Source organism: Astatotilapia calliptera, chromosome 14, assembly GCF_900246225.1.
Source record: "Astatotilapia calliptera chromosome 14, fAstCal1.2, whole genome shotgun sequence".
Classification (NCBI taxonomy): domain Eukaryota; kingdom Metazoa; phylum Chordata; class Actinopteri; order Cichliformes; family Cichlidae; genus Astatotilapia; species Astatotilapia calliptera.
Genome location: NC_039315.1, coordinates 31,458,294 through 31,475,546, shown reverse-complemented (window position 1 = coordinate 31,475,546; position 17,253 = coordinate 31,458,294). Strand labels below are relative to the sequence as shown.

At 41.1% G+C, this 17,253-nt stretch overlaps 1 protein-coding gene across 5 annotated transcripts in view; it reads left to right on the top strand.

The window, feature by feature from the left end:
* Positions 1-15,804, top strand: part of LOC113037033 (SPRY domain-containing SOCS box protein 4) — a 61,551-nt gene extending 45,747 nt beyond the window's left edge. For all 5 annotated transcript variants that reach the window (XM_026193749.1, XM_026193746.1, XM_026193747.1 and 2 more), the window contains one exon: positions 14,683-15,804. In XM_026193749.1, coding sequence (XP_026049534.1) covers positions 14,683-14,810 — 128 coding nt within the window. In that variant the 3' untranslated portion in view covers positions 14,811-15,804. The remainder of the gene's footprint in view (positions 1-14,682) is intronic.
* The last annotated feature ends 1,449 nt before the right edge of the window (positions 15,805-17,253 follow it).

Sequence of the window (17,253 nt, the reverse complement as noted above, 5' to 3'; positions counted from 1 at the left end):
AGTGACTGGGAAGAAAAAACTCCCTTTTAAAAGTAAGACAGCTCTAGCAGAACTAGGCTTAGGGAGGAGCAACTGCTTGCTGTGACTGATTGGTGGGTGAGGGGAACACATGGAGAGATGAAGAAAGTGTTGCAACAGAAATGACATAGGAAGGGAAGATATAATTTCTTTCCATTCCCTTTACGGTCTTCAGTAATCTCCAGCATCTGCTTTTACCTTCTGCTGTTTGTTTTCTGACAGTGTTGAGCTTTAATACTGTATAATTTATCAAAACATGTTACATAGCATGCATTTAGGGGAGCACTTTCCAAAGTGAGACTGGCACAAATTGAATGTCTTGACTTTTCTGCTTAATTCTTGTTTAAGTTTTGCATGGGCTTCTCTTACTAGAGCTCATGCAGCTTTTTAGGTTGTCTGTGGACTGCTGTGTTGATACCTACTTGAACTTAATTTGTAGTCAGCATGCACACACAGATTTGAGTTTCATATATATATATCTCGTAGCTCTCTACCGAGTCGACTACAGCCAGTTTTGCTGATTGCATTTGCATCGCTGCAGAAATGCGGAGAGTTGGATGTGTTGGGCAAATTTTCCACACTGTGGATATGTAATGTTTATGGCTGCAAATCAGGAAAGACTTCTATTTAGAGCAGCTCATTAGGGCTTCAGTGACCCAGGGTGTGATTTGTGCTGTAACATCTTGGAGTCCAGCGAAACTGGGAGAGGAGGGAGCAATTCTAGCAAAGGCATGTTTATCTAATATTTAATACACGAGTGATGTGGAGGATTACCCATTGGTAATAGTGTGGATGATTTCCAAGTGCTTATAACATGTGTTGGCTCTCAGGATATATGGTTTGAGGCAGTTAGAAATGCTCAATGAATTTCCATCTACAAAAAGCCCACAATAGGAGGGACTGCTGCTTTGTTAACCACTAGGAAGCAGCTGAAAGATGTCTCTGTACTAAAGCGTGCTATTCATACTTCATTTGTGGCACTTTCATACAGACTTCAACTTTCAGACACGCAGAAGGCAAACATCCAGCTCTGTCCATTTCACTGCTGTCCCAAACTTAAACATAATGAATGTGCGTGCGTGCGTGCGCTGGCTTTGTGTGTTTTCTGTTAAATGTCATCATTCCCTAACCCAGAGACTGGAGTCGGCTCAGATTGCGTAACAGCCCTGCCCTCAGTCAACCCTCCAGCTCTTGCCTGCATGTTGCGCGCAGGCCCAAAACAGGCTGGGGGCGTTGCCAACAGTGTGGCACGGACGCCGTGTCCATGGCTGTGAGCCATGTGTGGACAGCAGACAGTTGAGGGGGAGTTCTGGAGGATTTCCCAGTGTGCTTCTGAGTTAAGCGTCTAGCCTTGAATGGTGAGAAACTTAAGGTTAAAGTTGGCTCTGTGAACAAAACATGCCACAGTACATCTGTCGTTACATCATGACGATCACACTTGTTGCGTATATATGATAACATTTTCCCATCTTCGTGTGAAGGTGGGATTTGGCTAGTGTGAAAAATATGTTAAAATACTAATGTGGTCTGTGTAAGGATTAGGCATGGCACTTTTCTTTGACTAGTTTCAGTTCACAAATCACTGTATGCTAGTCCTTTTTATATCAGTGATAAGCCCTTGGACAGCTAGTAACATGGTTGAAACGGAGAATCCACTTTAAAGTTGTATGCTATCAAAAAGAGGGATTTCATTGAGTGTTCTGAATGTATGGATCCACGGCTGAACGTGAAGCTGCTGTAATGTCCGGCCCAGACCAAAGGAAATCTTGCTTTGAAGTGTTAACATTTACTGCTGTTTTCAAAAAGTGAGTACAACACAGCCCCGAACTTTAGAAGGTCGAGGTATTTCTTCTCTCTGTCCTACAGAACATTTGGTCAATTGTTTTTATTGTCAATATATGGCGACACATTTAAGCAGCCGACTGTCAGCCAGTGGTATCATTCTTTTAATGTAATGTGATTTCAGAGTTCGGTCACAGCGATGATCAGTGGAATGTCCTGAGGATATAAGCTCGGCTGTCTCAATTGTCCACTTGGCCCCTCAGTTAGGTCTAATAAGAGGATGTGGGTATGTGGTTGTATGGTGTACAGTTTCCCACATATAAGAGCTCAATGTGTTTTGTTTTGTTTTGTCTTTTATTTTTATTTTTTTTTGGGTGGGTGGGGGGGGGGTGAAAAGTGTGAAAGCCACACCACAAGGCTCAGGCCTTTTGGAGGTCGTTTGATTGTCGGGTACTCTGTGACTAGGGCTGTCCAAAAAAACAAACTATTCTAATCAACAGTAAAAATTACTGTGGGATTAGATATTCATTCATTGCTGTCTTTCATGATTGTTGCCTATTTTTGTGCGTGATACTATTTGAAGTTCTGGCATCATGACAGCATCGTTTGTGACTAGAAAAGATAAAGGACTGGTATCAGGAGCTGCCGTCCTGCAGGTGGTACTCCTCATTCAGCAGTGATGATGGTGATCTTTGCGATGGATGTAAAAGTTAAAAACATGAAATGCTAAGATGAGTTTCCAAAAATACCTACTCGGGTAAATTCTTTGCGGCAACATAGACCTAATCGCATATAAGATGTAGCTAAAAGGTGTGCCAGTATAGCATGGAAGTGACTATACAGCAGTCTGCACTGGTCTGTCAGGAATGGATGTGCTTTTAGCAAGTAAATTGTTAGTGATTCTCATTAGTTTAACTCTCAGAACATTTATAGTTTGTTTTCTATTGACGAGCTTCATTAGTCTTTGCAAAAATAAACCGTTTGTTTTCATTTTCATTTTGCTTAACATTTTAAATTATAGATTAATGATCCATGAATCGACACTATCGTACTCCCATTTGTCTGCCTGGTATATCGTGTTTTTGTCTGTTGAGTTTGGAAGTCTCAAATGTTCAGACGAGCCTGTGTTGTGGCAGATTGCACATGGGAGATCAGTGTATGATATTAGACACAAAGCACATCTCTCTGATGTAGAGAAGAATAGAAGCGTCAATATGTATGCTCGGAGATGTCAGTGCTCCCTTATTCCTGGGTCTCACAGAGGATTCACTGATTGTTCGCTTTCTCGGTTCTTGGTTTTTCATGTGTCATGTAGTTCTTTCATTCCTTTCTTCCCCTCGTTCTACCCCCACTTGGACTCCTTTGTTCTTCATCCCACTCCCCAGGAAGCGAAAAGAGATGAGTATCCTTTTACCCTTCTCCTGTCTGTATTGTCCCTTAATACCCCACATTAAAGCAGTTTTCTCATCCTCACAGACTCAACGCCAAACTTTGGTCTTGAGTCCCAGATACAGTTGAAAGCCACACCTACTGAGACGGGATTTATTTGTTTATTTATTATTATTTTGATTATTTATTATTTTTACTTTTTTAAATCACTTTTATACCTGTAACTGGCTATCATGGTGTCACTGGATTTTGGCCTGATCTTTCTATCAACCACACCAGGCCTCATGATACCACAGTCGGTGTAATGGCAGCAATTTACACCACATAAGAAGGGGTTCAGACATCCTGCTGACATGCATGTCCACCCCTGGTTGTAAATCAACTGTGTTTGCCTCCAATTCTCATTGTGTTTCATTACCTCCCTCCTGTTTCATCGTCTTTCTCCCCCTTCCTTTCAACACTGATACCCCCCCCCTTAATTCCAGTATTTACACACCCATTTGTTGTGGTGGTAGGTAGGGCTGGGCCATATCGTACCATTCATGGTAATACCAGTATAATGTTGGGCAACGATAAGAAAATGAAATATTGCGATAGAATATGGGTAAAACGCGCATGCGCAGTGCCTTTGTTTTCATACGCACATGGCGGGAAAAAGCATGGCGGCGACAGAGAATGGCAAGGGTGAAAGCAGATCGGTGAATGAAACAGATGAACCAGAATTGGTTTGTAAAAATGCTGCAACTTCAGTGGTGTGGAACTGGTTTAGCTTTCGTCTGTCAGATACACAACAAAGCACTATTTTTGGTAGAGCATGCTAGCGGGCCGTCGTTATTACCATGTTTTTTGCAAAATACGGAACACTTAAAATCAATCCTTTGATTTTTCTGAAAGTCGGCAGTGCCCCTTATAATCCCGTGTGCCTTATGTATGAATTCTGGTTGTGTTTACTGACCTCAAAACGATTTTATGTGGTACACGGCGCTCGAACATCGGTCAAATGTTTTAGTACGACTTTGCTAAGCTACGTAGCCGCACCGCTTGAGGAGCATTAGGCTAACGTAGGCAGGAGCCTCGCGGAGTGATACGTACTGTGCTTCAACATAATATTACCGTAGTGTGTGTGTGTGTGTGTGTGTATAACCTCTTACGTTTTGTAGATATTATACATGGTTATGCTGAGGATATGTCGGCCAATTTCCAACTGCCTTTTGGTTAAACTGTCAGCAAGGAATTTGCGTTTGCACTGTTAAATTTTTATATAACTTTAATGCACATAAAAAAAAAAGCTGCTTGTTTAAGTGAAAGTACATTGATGTTTTTTGTTTTTTTGTTTTTTTTTTGTTTTGTTCACGAATAAAGTTGTGGAGTTGTAAAGTATTTTGTCTAGTGTCAATTATATCGTCAGTTATATCGTTACCGCAAATTTTCAAATGTATATCGTGATAAATATTTTTGGTCCTATCGCCCTGCTCTAGTGGTCGGTTGCTGTGGAAACGGGTTAGCTGACTTTTTCTTTTGTGTGCAAAGGTGGGTGGTTAATTGTTGATCAGTCACTTTGCTCACTAGTTTGTTGGTCAAGGATTGCCCCATGTAAAAGCCATAGTTTCTTCTTCCTTGCTGTCTGGCGTTCAGCACTGTTAGCAGTGTTCACAGCACAGATGCAAGCTGTAACTTAATTTATGCAAGGTCTAAGATTAAGGTTGAGCTCATTCACTGACTTGCAAGCACTTACCAAGTGTGGGTTGTTGCTTTTTTTTTTTTTTTTTTTTTTTTTTTAAATCCAAAGTGTTGTTATGCTTGCTATTAAGTCAGAATGTGGTGTTGTTGATCAAAATGTCCCACTTCTAGTATCGAATAGATGTAACAGTCAGACATGTTTTCTGGCTAAAGTGATTCTGGTAATTCTATCTGCCCATTTTGGTGTAAATTAAGCATTTAAATGAAGTACCCTTTGAAGTAAAGAGGACATCAGTTTAGGACTTGTGATCAGCACTGATGACTGGCTGAGTGCTGCTCTTGTGGGTGCACTTTGAGTAGAACAATGAAACAGTGGTCTCAATGACACCCTTTTTCAACTGGTGTTCTATCCTATATTATGTACCACAGAGCTTTCAAACTGCTGCTACATGCATTTGGTTATGATTGACAGCAATTAGAGATTTGACTGAGGTAGTGGGTAAACAGTTGGGTCTCTCTTGCAAGACTGCATGTAAAGATGGATGACGCATTATAGCTGCCTTTCACCGTACACCAGAGATGTCATAATATTAACATGGCAGATCCCATCTTGGTAATATTTAGCTTCACTACTAAGGAGCTGTCACACTAAGGGCCTTCCTAAGACGTATTAGAAAGCTTCCCAGGCAGAACTGGTATGGAATGACCACTGGAGCTAAACACATTTATACTAAGCCCATTTAAGATTGGTTGTTTGTTTGCCTATAATGTTGCATGTGCTGTTAGCTATCACTTATTTTAGTGGTCTGTGTAGTAATTCTGTTGTTAGCCTCCATTTCTTGAGCAGAGACTAATTCATGGCAGTTGATTGCGTGGAACTCGTTTGTTTGCCGATGCAATGTAAAAGGAAGCGAGAAGCCAATACAAAATTCTTCCACTAATGATATCTGATTCGTTTAGCATTCTGAGTGGACCATTCAATTTAGATAGCTGCATTGCCAATTGCGTATAGAGAGAAATCCCTTTGGGGGTTTTTTAAAAACCACAGTTTCCTTCATCGCCCACACAGGTCATCTTGTTCTGTCCATTCCAAGACATCTCTCTGGCTCCCTTTTCCCCTCATTTTGGGAACAGAGCTGCTTAAGCACCTTAAGGGCTATTTATATAGACACATGCACCCATCATTTTAAAAGTAGGTCTGACAACCGCACCAGTTTTATGCTAATGTATTGGATAAGCATGGCTAGGAGCCTGTTACCTCAGTACATTTGTCATATTGAAGGAAGGCAGGGAAAAGTGGGTGGAATTCAAGGATCACTAAATTGGAACACGTGCCAGAAAGATGGACCTACCTAAGCCCCAATTTCTAAGTAAGCCATAACTAGGTCGTCTATTATGGTGAGCTGATGTCTATGCACTTAAAATTAGTGGGCTGCACATGTGAAAGTAAAGGGAACCATCAACAGTTACCCACAAGCCGTCACACCTGAGTGAGGCCAGACAAACTGACGTGCTGCCAACTCTGAGCTCACCTCCCCTTCCTACGCTTTGTTCTTGTTTAAGTGTTAGGTGGGTGTGGGTGCCTGCCAGCCTGCGGGCCTCTTCTGTCCACCTAGTGCATCAGGTGCTCAGTCGTCCTTATCCACATGTTTTCATACTCCATCTCCCCTTTAGTGTGCCGTAAATCTGTCAGTTGAGTCTCTGGCTATTCCAAATAAGTCATGAGTGCGGTAGGTGAAAGGGAGAGCGCACACTTGGACACTCACACGGCAGACTGGAAGCAGGAGGAAAGATAAAGAATTGGCAAAGAGCTCCACTTTTAAGCTGACTTAAATGCCTCCAAAGGATGATAAAGATTCTTTGCTAAACCTACTCTAACAGTCAGTTTGCATGTCAGATGACATGCATGGTGCTGAACCAGTTTTGGGTTGAATGGCAATAATGCGGTGCGTCAGTGTTTTCTTTGGAAACAATATATGAAGTGCCCGAAGCACATTTTATTAGAATAGATTGAAATAAAATGCAAATCAGTGTCTTGGATAATATTTCGAAACAGTTAAACTTTACTGAAAACTGCAGCAGATTCTGATTATTTCTGCTGTAAGGAATAATGATTTCATCAACTGCATGAAGACAGTGGGCATGTCCAGTGGTTCATTCTCTGGAAAGTGAGGTTATGAGATTCTCACACTTTAGTTCACCTCTTTATTGATTCTTTAGTTGTTATTTGTTTGGTGAAGCTTTAATTAGTTATTGTGCTATGGAAACCAAAAATCCCTTATAAAAACTGTTACCTATACTTAGAGCTGGGCGATATGAGATTTTTTCATATCACGATATGTTTTTTTTTCATTTCAGGCGATAACGATATCTATCACGATATAAGCCAAATAACTATATTTGCAAGATTTAAATGTGCCGTTGCTCACAAGTAAAATGTGAAATAATCAGCAGCTTGTTTTTATTTAAATATTTATTTCCCATAATAAGTTCAACAGGGTAGATGTACTTAAGGAACATGAGACTTTTTCAGATAAAGGCAAATATTGCAAACTACACAAAAGGCAGCCGCTAAAGCGTTTAAGTTTCAAAATAGAACAAACGAAACAGACTACTAAATTGTCAATTCCACTTAGAAACAAAATATTAATTCTAAAAATAAATCTTAGTTTGTTTTACAGAAGAACAGACAAAACTGACTAACTTTTGTCAATATCAAATAAACTGAGAACTAAAAGGAAATTCTCAATCTCTCCTTGTTGTATAGCTGAGCTTTTCAAACAGTTTTAACAGTTACTTTAGTCTGACAAAAGCCGAATGACGAATTAGCGCTTCCAGTCAGAGACTGAGGCTACATCCACACGTACACGGGTATTTTTGAAAACGGAGATTTTCCGTTTTCGTTTTAAAAAATAATCCCATCCACACATAAAGGCAGAAATGAAGGAAAACGCTGCTATGAACATGCCAAAGCAGCAGGTGGCGCTAGATTCCTAACCGTGCAGAAATATTGGCCAATCAGAAGTCTAGAAGCCTCGGTGGGAAAAAGTAAACAAAGCTGGGGCATAGAAGCAGAACCGAGTCGTATGTGTGGACGGACAGTAACTGTGTGTATATGTAAGCATTTAAACACTGCAGAGAGTAGAATTAACAGTATTGTAGAAATTCATTTCACCGAAACAATAACGTGGCGCACAGTGTGACGCATGCACCAGTTCATTGTATTTCCAGACTTGCTTTCGGCACAATTTACAGTGCACGCTACTCTGTTTTTTGTCAGACTTGAAATAGCCGAAATACCTTCAAACTACGGAACTTCTATGGCTCTGCCGTTCGACAATCTCTCCGGCGTTGTAACCATCATCTGTTTTCTCTTCGGTCACGCTCGGTTGATTTTTCTAGTCGGCACACTCTTTTCCTCCATTATGCGCTGGCTGCTTCCCAAACAAACACACGTGTGGCTTGGCACTTGTGCTGTACGTTACAAGTCACGCGACGTGACGCTGCGGCTGTGATTGGTTCGGCTCTGCGCTACTTAATTTGGATTGGCTGATCTTTTTTTTTTTTTTTTTTTTTTTTTTTTTTAAAAGAGGACAAGAGCGGCGAAGTCTATCACGATAGCTTAATTTCTCTATCGAGTAAAAGTTATATCGCGATACATATCGTTATCGTTCTATCGCCCAGCTCTACCTATACTTAACAGAAGCACACAACCTGAACAGATGGTTTATGTAACACAGCGTAAGACTGTATATAAGCAATATTGTCCAAATATGTCACTATATTTTTAACATCACTATGTACACTGATGAAATGGAAATGGGTACACAAGTTTTAAAGCGTGTACAGTAGCACTCGAGAATTTAAAAAAAAAGAAAAAAAAGAAAAAGAAAAAATGTAATTGTGTTAAATTGTATTGTTGCTCATCAGTGATATTCTAAAATGAGCTCCAATATCCCAACAGTCTGAACATAGTCACAGCTGGATGTGGTGTGAAGTCGAATCTGAGACTGATTCGACTGAGACTGAACATATGCAGATTTGAACAGAAGCAGTTTTGTAATCCAAACTCGGATCACTTGTCAGTGTTAGTCGAGTCTATCAGCTGATGGACAGTGCCTACCTTCTGTTAGTGCTCATCATCAGTGTCTGACAGGACCACTTGTCACCCCAGGCAACCCTTACCATGGAGACCAGCTTGTGCTGGCAGTGACTGGCTTCCAGCAAGTTTGTAGAAACCCCACATCCCTCAGGAGAGCACTGTCAGAGAGTAATGAGTGAAATACTGCAAATAATGGTTTTTCACATGTAATGACATCATTGCACTCTAAATAACGAAGTTTTTTTTCTTCTTCTCTTTTTGCTCAGCTCTCCTTGCTGATGCATGCACATGTAGTACCTCTGAAAACAACTGTTGTAGGTGTGGGCTGAGATAAATGTACATTAAACATGCTGACCTCTATAGGAGTACAAAAAGACATTAAGGAACCACTTATAGCATTCATAATTCACATCAATATTCATAAGCATATAAACCTAATGCTGACATGATGCACACTCATTTATGACAAATGTACATGGACATGCACACACGCACCCACACAGAGGCCCAATCTTAGCAGATTTTAGACTTTCTGTCATTTGACTGACAGGCTCATAAAGAAATTCTTAATGTAATTATAAGTCATTAAAAATAAATTTTAAACCTATTTCAAATGTGCAAGAAGAAGATGGACTCTTCTTGCTGCAATTACAGCTGAGGCACGCAAAAACTGTAGTCAGTGTGGCTACAGAGCAGAAAAATATGAACTAATTGGACTGCAGCTGGGTGGTTGCTTGAGTGTAATCAAATACATCAAGAAATGTTGTTGCAAAGGAATATTTTAATTTTTTTATATGCATTCCCCTGTTACAGACACCTGTCTGGTTATTTCAGCCATAGTGATCTCATCTGTGTAACAGGGGGAGACATAAATGTGTTGTGTAATGTTGTATGTGTATTTTTTATATTTATTTTTTTTAAACACAAGTGATCAGAAGTCATCAAAGGTTCTCTGAACGAAGGTCTCCAAGCACTCGCTCCCCCTTGCACTGTGCACTACTTCTGCAGCGCAGTGTGGAAGAAGCGCTCTGCAGGGGTCATAGATATTCCAGCACCTTAACAATACAGGTGAAAAAACTCCATTAGAACAATGCTCCACTAGTTTATCCAAATAATCAAATACTCACATTAATTGTAATTGCACTGTATCAGAGTGTGTGCATGTAAGAGAACCCACAAATACAAAATGCATGGTTGAAGCTGTTGCTGCACAGTGATTCATGACATCTATGTTGATTTGAGTAACATGCAAAAAAATCTGTCATTAACACCAAGCTGCTGGTTTACACATCGTGTACTTGGGAACACCATAGACTCATGTACATGGACACTGTATGACATCTTATAGTCACTGACATTTTTCACCTCATTTAACGATCCTATCCTTAGTCATCCTTTTTATATTAATGCTGCAGGAACATGATCAATATTATTGAGGCTTTTTCCAGTGAATGCAAAGCAATGTCAGGACCAGGTCTGCAACCACATGCAGTCAAAATCCAGTTTTTTCCACAGCCAATGTTCAGAATTGGCCAGATGCCCTTCTGGACTGTGACCTTTGAAACCAGTGACCTTTCACTTCCCAAGTGATTGCGTTAACCACTGCACTAGGGAGTAATGTGAGAAAATTCAACAAAGCACTGGAGGAACCACCGGTTTCTTTATTCCCCCCAAGTCCCAAGGAGAATGTTCTAATTGTACTGTAATGTGAATTATTCAATGCGGCAGTAGATCCATTGCCAATATTATGTCAGTATGACAGACATCCTTCAGAATTTTCCATTTGTTTAAAAAATAAAAAAAAAATCAGCTTAAAACTAAGTGTAAGTACACTTGTGAAAATGTGAACAACCCTTTATAGAACCTACTTCTATAACCTAGAAGTCCAATTAGAGCAGTGGTATTGTAGCTGTAAATCGGGGTGTGCAGCTGTGTCTTTATTGGGGGATCTGCTGCTATTAAGCTACTTTTTAATACAGTCATTTCCATCTGAGCTGAAACAACTGAATTTGGCTCAATTTTAACAGGCTACAGTCAGATGCAGACAGTGGACTGCACAGAGCACATTTGCATCTGAGTCTTTACCGGTACAGTAACATCACATAGTGGGGGTGCAAGGAGCTGGTTACTATGGAAACTATCCATATGCTAAGGCTACTGCTAGTAGGCTGATTGATTGCTGTCAAGGGAACATGCATATGCACAGGCTCCACGTGCACCAAGAGCGCGTTCCTTGTTCTCGAGAGCAAAGTTCAGCCCGTCACAAGCTGCAGGCTGAATGGAGATGATGTTGTATCATCGGTTTATATTGCAAAGACTTAAGTTCTAATCTGCTAAGCTGCTGCGCTAAAGAATGGACTTGCCTTTGCAGAGAGAGGCTAATAAGATGTTGGAGGGATGCAATTGGCCTGCCAAGTATTTCACTTGCTGCTGTGAAGGATTATCGGCTGTACAGTCTCATTGCACACATCGCTGCACATTGTCTATATTAAGTCGGAGTTCATTCAACTCGTCTTTGTGATATGGGCTTGTTGATGTGGCTACAAATAAATCCACACTGCCACATGTCCACAAAGAACCCTTAACAAAGACTTCTCATTAAGCATGCGACACTCACATAAATCCAGACAGCTCTACTCGATTTCCTTATGCCTGTTCAGCTGCTGGATTTCATCACTTCCCCTCACTGTGCTTTCAAAACGTCACTTAGCAAAACCACAGCAGAGAGATTTGGTGGGATGTTCGCCATGATTTACAAATAACATGACAAGCATGAGGACGGAAAGCCCATCAGCTTTGATTGTAACAAAGACATAAAATGATGAAGGCGGTTTTTAATTAGTATTGATGTGTGCTTGTCCAGCCTCACCAGCTCCTGCTGCCTTTCAGCTGTGATTGCCATTCAGCGGTCATGAAGCCACAGTGGCAGCAGTTCATGCCCAGAGGAATGCCCGAGGTCTCTTGATGAGCTCCATGTGCTTGATTTCCATGAACACTTGTCAGAATAGTCCTCATGTATGCACATCATGGGAGTTTGGCAGAGGGTTTCGGTTTGTGGTAATGCTGCATACTGTTAACTGTAGAGAGTAAGGGCTCGGTCAGTCATAGCCCTTGTTGCTTTTCTGTGGATGTTTAAAATGTATTTTCATTGCTTCAGACTGTAAGCAGGTTCTGGAAACAGTCAGTCTGACGTTGTTCCATCTAAAAGCAGTCAAATCTGGAACAAGTTCCAACTCTCAGAATTTATTTCATTTTCATACTGTGGATATTTTGAGTAACAGGACCGTGAAGTACATATGAGTGGTTTGAAATTTTGATTTTTAGTTTAGGGCTCAAAAAGGCTTGAAAAAAATTATGACTTCATAAGTACGGGAACTGGCCCCATTATATTACACCCACCCTAAGTGTCATAATCAGTCAGCTTTGCACATTTGGGATTGATCATAGTTTCATAGACATAAAACTGCACCACTTTACTGTGTTTGCTGAATCAACGGCTGGGTTGATCCAGTCTGTGTTTTTAGTGTTTCGTGTAGATTCCCATCTTAATTCTTAAGAACCTGTCACTGGCAGATGTTCTCAATGTTATCTTTTTTTTTTTTTGTTTGTTTTTTTTTAATAAACAAGCTTAATATTTGACAGCTGTGATCATGCTGTCACGGTTGCCCGGGACACGAGGAAAAGCCAAAACTTTGTTACATAAAAGAGAACTGCATCCCATCATTGGCACGTTTTCACACATCATACTGTATATCAGCGATCCCCAACCTTTTTTGCGCCACGGACCGGTTTATGCCCGACAATATTTTCATAGACCGGCCTTTAAGGTGTCGCGGATAAATACAACAAAATAAAACTAGTACCGGTACCGAAATTTTTTTTTATTCATAACACACGTGAAAAGACCAAGGAAAACCGAGTAAATGATAACAAAATAACGCTGAAAACCGATAAAAACCCTTAAAACTGTACATTTCACACCTGAGCCTCAACTCTCCCGGCCCTTTACCAAACGACTCACGCACCGGTCCGAGGCCCGGGGGTTGGGGACCGCTGCTGTATATGATCATATGGGCCATGTAATGTTATGGCAGATGATGGAGACTGTAAGTGTGTGCTGTGGCCCTCCTTAGATTGTTTCAGCTAGCTGACTGAACAGATGGAAATAGCATTCGTGCTGATGGATGTGGTTACTGAAAACATCTACTTTGGGAAGAAAATCTAGTATCAACTGTGTTTGTGTGTGAGTAATTGTTGTGTTGTGATTGTGTGTAACTGAAGTGGATCCTGCAGGTCAGGTTGGCTCACGGAAGTGTCTTTCTTCAATATTTACCCCCGTCAACTAGAGTGTGTGTGTGTGTGTGTGTGTAACTGGGTTTTTATGCAGGTGTAAACGTCTCTCCTCATGTCCTTCACACAGTGTTTAAGTGGACTCCAAGCAGCAGGAATTCTGCTTCACCAGATGGTGCTTCCAGGTGGAGCAGCTTGACATCCGTACAGGGGTAGCAGTTTAAGAGGCTTGTCTGTGTGACATGCACAGACATCAGTTGCCTCTAAAACTGGTGGGAGGGAAGTTGGCGTGCTCTGCTGGGCACACTCTGTTGGAAGTGATGACAAGTGTATATATTTAAATGTTGTTAACAGCTGCTTCTCTTTCCATTCGCATGTATGAAGATGCAACGTAATTAAAGTAGTCGTGAGATTGCCCCCACCCAAAAAAGGCTGCTACATTTTGAGTGCTGTAACATTAGTTTGACTGATGTTTTACACTTCAGAACAACAGAGTTGCATTCATGCAAGGTCACAAGGTCGCATCTGCCTTATGATCACACTCATAAACCTTTTTCCTTAAGTATTATCTTTGTGCAATCAGTCCATTAAAAAGAAGAAAGAAATTCCTCGTGTTCTTGTGTTTTGCAGTAATAATTTAACAAAGTCCTAATCAAACAAAGCATTTTACACTCTGCACAGAATGTCAGCTCCTGGTGTTTACTTGACAACCCGTCACTGAGTGTCTGTTAACTGCAGCAGCAGTTGCTCTATAATGACACAAAACGATGAAACAAATGTTAACATGTATCACTGGGTTTGCTCCCTCTGGTTTACAATGGTTAATGAGGCTTGAAAGGGACGACCTATGCTCACTCCTAGCTCCCTGCTTGTTGTTCTTGGGTTCGACCAGAGTAGTTTTGCATGGTTCAAAATGCAAAAAAGTTCAGCCATTAGTGGCAAATGCTCCTCCCTGCGCCTGGTTCTTCCTTCCCGCTGTTCCAAATTGCTTGCTTGTTGGGTCGTCTGATTGCTGGGCTTTTCTTTCTCTTATTGCAGGCGCTGTTAATTTTGACAGCAGTGTTTTAGTTCTGACTGAAAGGTCATTTAGTCACTTTGAAAGCATCCAACTATTTCAGTTTTTGTCAATTAAGTGTCCTAAATCTAGTTGGTGTAAAAGTTTGTAGTTTATTACTACCATGACCTACGGTTTTGTTTTGCAAAGTGTCTTACTGTCCTTGATATGAAATGTGTCTACATGTTTATGCTTCTTTATGCTTTCCTGCCTCACAGGAAATATTGCCCAAACTTAAAAATTAATGTAAACTGTGACTAAAATGACTCTGGACATGATTTGTCATCTATACCTGGAGCATTTTGAAGTTGTTCCTTGGCCCGTTTGGACTCTAACCCGTGTCTGTGCTCTCTTCTATCTCTAACAGCGGAGCCCCTCCCCCTCATGGACCTGTGCAGACGAGTAGCTCGACTGGCTCTGGGTAGAGAGCGCATCCATCACATTGACACACTCCCCTTGCCGCAGACACTAAAGAACTACCTCCAGTACCAGTGACGGCACATACACATTAAACGCACACAGCAAGAAACTGAGGCCCATTTGTTCTTATGGTAACCAGCCTCTGGACTGAACATCAGACATCTGCTGAGGATGCAGGCGATGACATTGAACAGGTGGTTAAGATGCCACCGCAAAGGGTTTTGTTTACACAAGTTTGGGGGTTTTCCATTTTGGGTGTTTTTATCTTCTGGTTTTATGCTCTAATTTTGTTTTGTTTTTTTTGACTTGTTTCCATCTTCTGACAGATGACTATAGGAGCTGATGAATGAAATGAAGGGAGCGAGAGATTAAAAGAGAACGTGTCAATCCATTTTCCTATGTCGAGTCTAACCACATGTCCTCAGATAGAAATGCTGTGGTTTTCGGGTAACAGTTTACCCAGACATCTGCTGTGCACAGACTCTGTGGAGGCTTCCTCGGGAACATATTGATATTTATATTCCCAACAACACAGCAGGCTCTGTGGAGACTCGACAATCCCTGCAAAGCCACACGCAGTTCTATTTCTGCTGCTGTGTACACGGCACACATGGATCACGTATAGGCAGCCTGTGTATAGAAACAATGTGAGCCCGGTCTGTAGCAAGAAGACGACTCTCTGACAAGCAGGCAGTAATACACGCAGGCTAGAAAACAACCCCGCTCTGGTTTCAGATTTTTAAATCGTCCTTCTCTCTGCTGCCAGCTGTACTCTCTCTCTTTCGTTCAGTATCTCTCCACCCCTCGCTCCAATGTGATTTTTAAGCCCCCGTCAGGCTTAGTGAACTGAAAGGACCGCAGACACGCCGTTGGTCGGCTCTCTAGCTCCTCTAACACTGATAGGGATTGATCCAAAGGTGAAGCAGGGGCCCGCTCTGCTACAACACACAAACACACATTTATCAGGAAACGCTTTTTTCCCCCCAAAATTTTAAATGCTGCTTATCCTCCATATGACTTATGATGTTTTTTGTTTTGTTTTTAATCACTGACGTACCCTTAGACTTTTTTTTTTCTTTTTAAAAAAAAGAATTTTATGGGATTTTGTTTTTCTGCAGGACAGGATGTCTCGCCTGTATGGTTGGAAGAATGTGCTGCCATGAAAATGTTTTAAATGTGAATAAGAATAAACTGAGATGAATTAACACTGCCTGGCTCTGTTCTCTGACATTAAAGATTTATTTTTGGCCTTTTTCCCCCTCAGCTGTAAAAGCCTGATGGGGGATTGTGGTCACCCCGGTGGGTAGGCGTGATGGACCCAGGTTTGTGAATACTTTAACTTGAGAACGAGGTGACAATAGGAGCATTTGCTAAAAATCTTGGATGAGTTTGAATACGACTGATCTTGACCTCAAGGTCAGTAAGTTTTCTGAAAAACTTGCAAATGCGATAAGTTAAGCGCCAGACCACATAAGATTTTGAAATTGAAACCATGTGTGTCTGAGGGGTAGCACTAATGGCTGCCAGTATTTTTTATTTTTATGAGAAAGAAGGGACATGCAGGGTGAGGGGGTGACACGTTGAGGAAACAAGCTTGGGGCAAAATTAAACCCAGGCTCCTGCTGTAGCACATGCTTCACCCACTTGATCCAGTGAGCTAAACCAGTGCTTAGAACACTGATGTGCTAAACTGCAACACTGAGCAGCTGTTTGGTCACCGTGGTCTGCTTTGTCACGTTACATTTGCTAACCGAAGTGGGCTTTTTGTTTTTTCTCTCCCAGATTGTTTTAAATTTAAAGTTGAACCAGAAGCTGAAACCAACTGGAGGGAATGGATTAAAAACATTATACACCTAAGCTGTGCACTTTAGTGAGCACATGTAATCAACATAATACCTACAGTAGGAAGTTATTTCTGGATGTATTAGTACCCGCTTTAAACCACACACACAAAAAATCCCTGATCCCTGAATGATTCCTTCAATTATTTATTTATTTCCTGGGATGTGGACGTGTGAAAGCTGTCTGTGGGTGTTACTCATACCAATATGGCTCTTTGCTTCCTTTACATGCATCTTTGCTTTTTAGCTCCTGTTGGTGACGGTGTCAAAGAGAGATTTTTAGGGTGGAGGAGCTGAAGGGCTCGACGTGAGAGACTTCACTTATCCATCCTGATAAACATCCGTCAGCTGTTACATGCTGTATGGTTAGATCGCCAGTCAAAGCAGACGGCTGCTAAAAACGGCTTCTTTTGTCATCCTTCAAGAAAGATCTTTGAAATTTGTATTAGCAATTTGTAATACTGATTTTAACCATTTTATATTTCTTTGAAGTTTTCTCAAATCTGTATGGATCAGTGTTATTTCTTCCACTGTTTATGTACTCAACACAGCTGTATAAATAGGTCTGATTGTCCAAGAACTGAACAAGCAGAAGATGATGCATGGATGGATTTTCTGATATATTACAAAAATGATGCAAGCGATAACTTATGTTATTACATCCGTCATCCGCTTCA